Source organism: Oryzias melastigma, linkage group LG15 (assembly GCF_002922805.2).
Source record: "Oryzias melastigma strain HK-1 linkage group LG15, ASM292280v2, whole genome shotgun sequence".
In the NCBI taxonomy this organism is placed as follows: Eukaryota; Metazoa; Chordata; class Actinopteri; order Beloniformes; family Adrianichthyidae; genus Oryzias; species Oryzias melastigma.
Window position 1 is genome coordinate 3,765,043 of NC_050526.1, and position 8,956 is coordinate 3,773,998.

Consider the following 8,956-nt stretch of genomic DNA (forward strand, 5'->3'; position numbering starts at 1 on the left):
ACACAACAGAAAAACAGAGGTAGGTATGGGACGTTGCTGATTGGATGATTATATCCTTAAATATTATCATACAGTCAGCGATGTTCCATAGAACCAACATTTATAGTTTCTGCAAAAACAAAAAAAAGTTTGGACAAACAAAAGTAATTTCCAAAAGTCCATCCATCCATCCATCTTCTTGTCCGCTTCTTCCCTTCCGGGGTCGCGGGGGTGCCGGAGCCTATCCCGGCTACTGATGGGCGAAGGCGGGGTACACCCTGGACAGGTCGCCAGTCTGTCGCAGGGCCTCAATCACACTCACATTCACACCTAGGGGCAATTTAGAGTCACCAATGAACCTATGAAGCATGTTTTTGGACGGTGGGAGGAAGCCGGAGTCCCCGGTGAAAACCCACGCATGCACGGGGAGAACATGCAAACTCCACACAGAAAGGTCCCAGCCGGGATTCGAACCGGGGCCTTCTCACTGTGAGGCAAGAGCGCTAACCACTGCGCCACCGTGCAGCCCATTTCCAAAAGTCAAAAATGAAATTTTAAAAAACAAAACTCAAGAAACCAGAAATTGAAGGTATTATAGGACATTGATAAAAAGCAAAAATTACTTTTGTTTTCTAAAAAGTTGCTTTTTAATTTATTTTTTAACTTTATTTTTAATTGTATTTTTTGTCAGGAATTGATTTTGTTTTCTAAAATGTAATGTTGTTTTTCTTTTTTATTTGTGATTTTTAAAATATTTTTGCATCAATAGATTTGTTAGTATGATTTGCACTTCAGGGCCTCCGTACTTTGCAGCCAGTTGATGCTGCGTCACAGTTAACAGGATACATTTTTAAACTTGTCGGCTTGGATTTTATTTCATTTTTTCACCCTAACTCAGGGTTTGGAGTAGGCCTGCACAATACATCGCAAATGTATCATTGTCGCAATATCAACTTGTGCAATCCACATATCGAAAACATGGCTAAAATCGCAATTAAACAGATAGACCTATTTTATGTTAGCTACTCGCCTCTTATAGACGTCGATCATTTGGAGAATTATTTTAGTTCTGTTGAATTTATTTAAATAAAAGTGATGCAGTGAAATGGAAATGACATATTAGTTGTTTTGATGCATGGTCATGTATCGCAAGTCATTGCAATATCGATCGCTAATATCACACAATGCAAATTTTTCAGCGTTTGTTTGGAGGTAAAACTGAGCTGCAGGTTAAAAGATCTGCAGTTTTCTCCTAACAAAAGCCTTGCTTTTATACCTAAAGTTTCTAAAATCGAATGAAAACTGAACACCAAGTAGGAACCAAATGGATGTTTCATCAGTAAATGTGAAAAAAATAAAATTCCTCAGCAGCAGAGCTTGTATGATTTATTGATCCTCATTACAATGACAAAGAGCTGCCATTAATTCAGCAGACGGGGCTTCTGAAAATGGAAGTGCATAGACAAACACAATCTATTGCAAGTGTTTGGATATGACATCTGCGGTGAATGTGTTCGTAGCAAAGAGCCAAACCAGGATTTCATTTTTTTCAGTCTAACTAACCAGCAAATCCAATCTAAAACTGATCCGAATCAGTGACTGATCATTAAAATCTAAGCCTCTGCTGTTGTTTTCTCTTTGGGTTATCTGAGTTTTTTTGCTGTTCTCTCCAGCTTGTTGCATCACCAGCAGACACTGGGGTCTCCAAGTCATTAGGAGGGTGTTTGAAACGAGTATCAGCAGTCAGTGAAACTGCCTTAACTTCACCGCCAAGTGTCGAAGTAGTCTCAGTGCAAATAAAAAGTGAAGTAACAAACGCACGGAGCTGTCAGTGCTAGACTTAATCAGAATTTAATGAACTACCTGTCACCTCTGGTTGTTAGGAGGACTCAGAATGTTAGAAGGGTTGGAAAAAAAGTGGTATAAACAAGCTGTGGTTGCAGTATCAACAAGGCTGGAAAATCGAGTTTAGGAAAAAACAGCACAGTGGGGAGGTGTCTGAGAACATGGAGTACCGAGGAAGGTGCATGACCTCCGTTTGGAGAGCTACTGACTGCTGGCAAATTTAAAAACATTGGACTTCAGTTTATCGAAGAAAACAGGGAGGAAAGATTAATTATCACACTGTTTTAGACGCTGGAAATAAATAAAAATGGTAAAAACCCATTCTAGAAATGCAAATTGAGATCAAAACATTGAAGGAAAAATCCATCTTTCTTATAAATATTTAATGGAAAAAAGCAACACAGGCAGATAAAAGAACTAATCCTATAAATGCGTTAATTTACAGAATAATTTCTGGATAAAAAAACTAGAAACTAGACGCATCCCTAGAGTAGGAGTGGAGCAGAATTTAAATGCATTTTCACAGACAGCCTCTTCTAATTCTCAGGTACTTTCATCAAACCTTCATTATTTGAGCTCATTAGCTTAGTTCTATGTAACGGCTCTCTGGAGGTCTTCATCGCTGGCAGGCGTTTTGACCACGGCGGCAGCAAAACTCATAAAAGTCTTCGCATTATTAAGCAGGAACGGCTTCATAAACAGGCTGAGCTGAACTTTTCACACCTCTTTTCATACACAAGCTTGATTTAGTTCTAGAACATTTTGCAGGGGATTGCAAAGTCAAACCGCAGCTTTATTTAAAAGACGGCGAGCCCCAAACATGGTTTACGTCTTTGCTGACAGCAGCTCTAAACACTGCAGCTATTGGTGTTTGGGCTCACTGAGGGGATTTATGCTCATAGTTACTGCTGTTCTCAGAATCACTGCGCACTCTGGTTTCTTTGAATGCTTTTCTCTTTTTATGCTCAGATTTGCTCATTTATTGACTGAAACGATGTTTAAGAGAAATGCAAACATAGTTTTAAGAGATGCTGCTTTATAGTATCTAAATCCATTAGGGAATTATGGGGTAGAAATGTTCTGTTTTTGCAAAAGCATGAAGGAAATTGTAACTTTTCCTGCACGATCTGACACATGGATATCAAATGTAAAATAGAAAAGTTGCCTGAAACTGCGATAATGCTACTGTGAATGCTTTTTGCTGAAAGTAGTTGATTAAGCTTTTTGCTGAAAATTGTGACAGTTTACTTTAATTGCTGAAGGGATTTGCTGAAAATGGAAAAGCTATTTGCAAAATGTTAAATTTGCTAAAAGACTGGAAATTTTGTAAAAGAACTATGAAAGAGCGCTGAAGTTGACCTAAATTTAAAAAAAAAAAAAAAAAAGTGTAGTAAAATTGCTTAAAAATCCCTAATACATGCCAACTTTACAAAAATATGTATTATGTTGCTTTAATGAGCTAAACTCCAAATTAGCCAAAAAAAAGAAAGAAAGAAAAAAAAAACCTTAGTAAATGTTAAATTAGCCCAAAAAGTCAGCATGTTGCTAAAATATTAGCTAAACTCCAAATTGGCATAAAAAACTCAGTAGATGCCAAATTAGCCAAAAACGTTAGCATGTTGCTAAAATATTAGCTAGAGTCCATTTTTATTTTATTGTATTTACTATAAAAGATGAAGACATAGCCCATGAATATATTGGGTTGAAAAAAAATCGATGAATTGATTTAAGTTTAATAGATCAATAATCGATTCACAAAATATATTAATCAATTTAGCACAGAAAGCTAAAGTCCGCTAGCTTGATGCTAACGTTCAATAGAACTTCCCATAGGACGGCTAATGCTAAAGCTTGGCCAACCAAAAAAATACATTGCTGACTAAGTGAACATCTTTATGAACTTACAGGCATTCATTTTCCAAACTCTTTCAAGGAAATATTTGTTAAAGTAACTATTTTAGGTCTTAAAAAAATCGTTTGTTTTCTTCATACTGTTGTCGTCTTCTTCTTGAATTACACTTCTATAGCGCGATCGCCACCTAGTGGCCAAACTGAAATGCCCTAATATTTAAAGGCTTTTTGGTAATCTACTTAAAAACTGAAGACTTTCTTCTTCATTTCCTATGGGGCATATTTTACTCAATATTTCAAAAACTATAAAGTTTTTAAATAATAAAAATAAAAGCAATGATCTGAACAATCTAAACGTTTTGATACCAAAATTATTTAGTGTTTTTTACATGCAGAGAAATTTACGGAAAGGAGCAGGAGAATCACACTAGTGAATGCTTACTAAGCATTCCATTCATTGCTGTCTGTTGGGGTGCATTTGCATAAAGTTGCTTTGGATCACACGGAACCATCCTAACTGTGATGATTTTCTGAGGTGTTTCAGATGTGTTCATCAAGTGAAGGTCATGTCTGAATTTAGACACAGAGATGCTGAAAATGTGAACTGAGAAACAGTATTTTTTTTTGTAGTGTGTATGTTCAATACATGAAACGTGTTCCTTAAATGAACCATAAAGGGACAAAAATCAAGCATCCCAACCACTAATGAACACAACATCCTCAGAAATTATAAATAGACTGTTTTTTTCTATTTATTGCCACTGCTAAAATGTATTTTCTCCTTTTTTTAAAATTAAATTGTTTGTTTTTTCCATCTTTGGGGTGATGTTGTGCAAAAAGCAACTCTTACTAAATCCTCCAGGCTTGAAATTTGAAGGCTAGGTTTGTAGTTGGAACAGGAAAATTGCTGAAATCAAAAATGAAAAAAATCAAGAGAAAGTAAGACAGCTGAAGAAAGCTGGTCTCAAGTCGGTTACTTTCTCACATGCAGTGCTCTTTTCTTTGCAGTCTGGGTGATTTCATTGGATAACAAAGAAAGAAGACAAAAAAAAAAAAAAGTGGACTGGAACAAAAATCAAGACAAAGAAAAGCCCAGATCAGGACTGAACTAGTTATTTGGGTATAAACTTAAACGAAATTTAAAAACCTAAAAGAACTGACACCATGAAAGAGTCGAGGATGATGATTCGCTCGTTCCAATTTTAAAAAAAGGAAAAAAATTATTTATTTTTATGGTCCAGACTTATTCCTATTACAGATGATACAACTATTTTAAAAAAAGCAGTAATGTAACACTCTAAAGCAGGGGTTTCAAACATACGCCCCACGGGCCGCATCCGGCCCGCCAGATAGTTTAATCCGACCTAGTCATGAAGAGAGAAACATATAAGGATGTTGGAAATAAAAAGCTTATTTTTTAACCCATGGCAGTTTTTTTCAAAATTAGTTTTGACACGTGTTTTTTGCGTATTTTATTTGCTTTTATGTTTAGCGCTTTGTGTTTCATTTGACTGAAAAGTGCAATACAAACAAATAAAGTTTGAATTTAAAAAACTACGCAGACATTTTCCAAGAAAAATTATGTTCATGGCAAAAAAAAAGTTTATTCTAGACGTTATTTTTTTAAGATTTTGTAATTTCTAAACTTTTTATTGATAAAAGTCAGGAAAAACGTTCTGTTTTGATGCTTTCATTAAATAAATTTGAACAAAAAAGGCTTCATTTTTCCTTTGCCCTGTTGTTTATGATAATTCTTTGTTCTACAGGTACACCAAAATGAAGACCGCCACAAACATCTACATCTTCAACCTGGCTCTGGCGGACGCCTTGGTCACCAGCACGCTGCCGTTCCAGAGCGTCAACTACCTGATGGGGTCTTGGCCGTTCGGCGACCTGCTCTGCAAGATGGTGATGTCCATCGACTACTACAACATGTTCACCTCCATCTTCACCCTCACGACCATGAGCATCGACCGCTACATCGCCGTGTGCCACCCCGTCAAAGCGCTGGACTTCAGGACGCCTCGCAACGCCAAGATCGTCAACATCTGCAACTGGATCCTGTCCTCTGCCATCGGTTTGCCGGTCATGTTCATGGCTGCTACCGCGAAAAGCCGTAAGTGTGAGACCAGACAAGTTTGTTTTTGTGGTCTGCACACACTGTAGAAAATTATTGTAAATTTTACGGTAAAAAACTGGCAGCTGTGGTTGCCAGAAGTAAAAATATTAGGTGTTACTTTAAACATCACAGTAAAAACAATTGTTTTTTTTTTTTTTACAGTTCTTTTTGGATAATATTTCTAATTTTTACTGTTACTAGCGATGCATTAACCCTTGAAAAACACAGTGTAACACTGAAAAATTAGCAAATAAATACATTCAATTCTAAAAAACTGCCAGAATTTTACTGTAAAATATTAAGTGGTATTTTTTTTTATTATATTAGGCTAAAATAATTTCTATAGTTAATTTTCACTGTTTTTTGTTGAAAACTGTATGATAATTTTACTGTAGAAACACCAAAATATAGAAATGACAATGTCAGTCTACAAAATCAACATAGATATACATTCATTTTTATTGTAAAAAAAAACTTTTTTTTACCGTTTTAACAGAATTTTTAGACGTTTATGACTTTAATTTAATGACTTTAAAGTCATTTTGTATTTTATGACTATGGCCATGCTAACTGTCGTGATTTTACTTTTTTTTTCTTAAAAAATACTGACATTTTTTACGGTGCATGCAATCAGAATAGAAGGAGGATGTTTTTTGAAGTGTTGAAAATTAAGATTTAACTTAGAAGCTATTTATTTCTCCTTTTGTCTAAGTAATAACCAACTGTCAGTATGTGTGAAAACAGCTTTGAAATGATAAAAAAAAACATTTCTTTCCTTTGAAATACTAAAGTATAGAAAAGAAGCCAGAAAACAGGATGAAATGTTTCCGACTTTCAATCTGATTTGGCTTTAAAGAGTCCTCCGGCAGGATTCAGAAAGAGGAGACACACTTATTATGTGATGTAACCACACGTGAAGCTGCTTTCATGCAACGATCCGGCCAAGACAAAGGTTCAGATTAACACCTCGTCTGTGTGTGTCTGGGACTTTTGTGTTTGAAGTGACACAACAGACTGAGCGGGAACAGACTTGAAGCTTTGAACTTCAGCAGAAAAATTATGTTTATAAGCAATAAAACTCTTTCATTTCACATTATTTATCACAATTTATGAAGGAGACTCTATTAAACACACACTAGAGTTCTGCTATTTTTAAACGGGCTTTCATGAAATTTCCTAATAAATTAATTAGCAAATTTGAAGGGATTATTTATGCAAGTGCAAACACCAGGACTTTATTTATGTTTAATTATGTGTTCTACAAACTAAGAAAGAAGTGGAAAAACCCTCAAGCTGAGACATTTTGAAGCTTCAATTCAAACCGATTTCAAAGCTAAACTCGTTTTTTGTCATCAAAAACACAACAAATGTGAGAAAAAAAGCACAAACTACAGACGGCGAGTTGCGTTCCAGCTAAAGATTTTGGCAAACGAAGGCCATCTTTCTGTTTACATTGATTAAAAGAATTCTGAAACTGCTCCAGCAAATAGTTTTTGAAAAACTTTGTGGTTTCACATTTTTGTGAGAAAACACAATGAAAGATTCTCTTATAGACACAGTACAAAAAACACTGAATCTGAAGATTTTTTTTCAAAGCATTTCTGCCCTTCAGTACTTTAAAAGGAAAACATACACTTGACACATGCTTTTACCGCATTCTTGAACACACTTTTAGAATACGGGTCTCCAAGTCCTGCGGTGCGGACCGGTACCGGCCCATGGGTCACTTGATACCGGGCTGCAGAAAGAAAAAAGAAATAGATGCGCTAACTTAGATTATTTCTGTTCGGTTTATTTTCTGATCCTGTAGAAAGTTTTATTTTGGAAAGCTGCTGGATTCTGTTCAAAACATCTTTCTTGGTCACTTGAGTTAAAGCGAAGCGGCTATTTGAATGGCTAGTTTAGATTGCTAGCTAAAAAGCTAACAAAAACCAAACAATGAAACGTATTTGGAAAGTTTATTTGGGGTGAAAACCAACTTAAACGAACAACAAAGCTGCCGTTAATAGACAAAATCGCAACTTTTCCTCGACGTACGGAATTATTGAAATAGTTGTTGTAGTAGAAGCTATTCTAGCTAATTTACCGTGACAGACTCGACTGTTTCACACATGCAGATAATAAAGTTGGAGACACGGTCGATTCTCGTTTATATTAAATTTAGAAAATACCGGTTTTAGAATGGTTTTGTCATTTTATTTTGCTTTATTTATTCATCACATCTTAAAAGTCAGACGTAGCTATAGCTAGCTAGCATCCGGTTGTTAGCCTCCACTTTGACGTTGAAGGGAAAGTATTCATCAAACATTTTACAGAAAATGAAGATTTAATCAAATAAAGTTGCTGATTTGTGGAAACTTTTGAGAATTTTCCTACAGCAAACCTGAAATTGGTTCAAAAACTTCAGCACTGAAAATGTTGAAAAAAAACACCCAATGAAAGAGGATTTATGTCGAGACAAAATACCATCAATCTTTTTGCACTGAAAGATAATCGCAAAGTGTTAAAATGGTGTTGTAAGGGGAAAAAAAATCTTGTAATGTTTCTTTTATGGAATTATTTCAAATCAGAAATGACTTCTACAAATTAACAACTTTGTTTCATTGAATCTTAATCATCTGATATTTTTAGACTTTTTTTAATTGTAATTTTCAAAATTTTGCAATTCAGGATACGGTTAAGCTGCACTCACACGTGACGCATTTACAAAAACAAACTGCACGGATTCTTGAAACCTCATTTTGCCCGTGTTGTTCACACTGAACAAGCAGGGAGGGGCTTCTTCTTTATTTTCTATCGTTTACTACCGCATGCTCACCACCTACAAGTGGAGGAGGGTTGGTGTGAGACATAAAATCACAAATTGTGCTCCAGGTTTTTCCTTTCACAGCTCTAATCTGATACATGAAAGACTTTGTATTATATAAGTCTGTCCGTGCACAAACTGCAATTATCAATTTCTTCGCCATGATAAATTTTCAAACACTTGGCACTTCAGTGAATGAAAAGAGGACGCCATCCATACATAACTACACAATCTGGGTCCCTGATTGGTGAAAGTTCAACTGGTTTAACTTTTTTTGTCCAAAAAGGGGCAAGTTATAACGGCATTATGCTAGCTTTTTGGACTATTTTGGCATTTATAAAGTTTTCTTTTTTTTT

At 35.6% G+C, this 8,956-nt stretch overlaps 1 protein-coding gene and 1 long non-coding RNA gene across 2 annotated transcripts in view; one reads left to right on the forward strand and one right to left on the reverse strand.

Annotated features, from left to right (window-relative positions):
• Positions 1-3,843, reverse strand: part of LOC112161978 — a 47,628-nt gene extending 43,785 nt beyond the window's left edge. The window contains exon 1 of the long non-coding RNA XR_004949171.1: positions 3,730-3,843. This is a non-coding gene — a long non-coding RNA (uncharacterized LOC112161978). The remainder of the gene's footprint in view (positions 1-3,729) is intronic.
• A 1,623-nt stretch (positions 3,844-5,466) lies between these two features.
• The window catches only part of oprm1 (opioid receptor, mu 1), a gene marked incomplete at its 5' end in the record, with an annotated part of 9,953 nt that continues 6,463 nt past the window's right edge, over positions 5,467-8,956 (forward strand). The window contains 1 exon segment of the mRNA XM_024297562.1: positions 5,467-5,791. Within this exon segment, the coding sequence (XP_024153330.1) occupies positions 5,467-5,791 (325 nt within the window).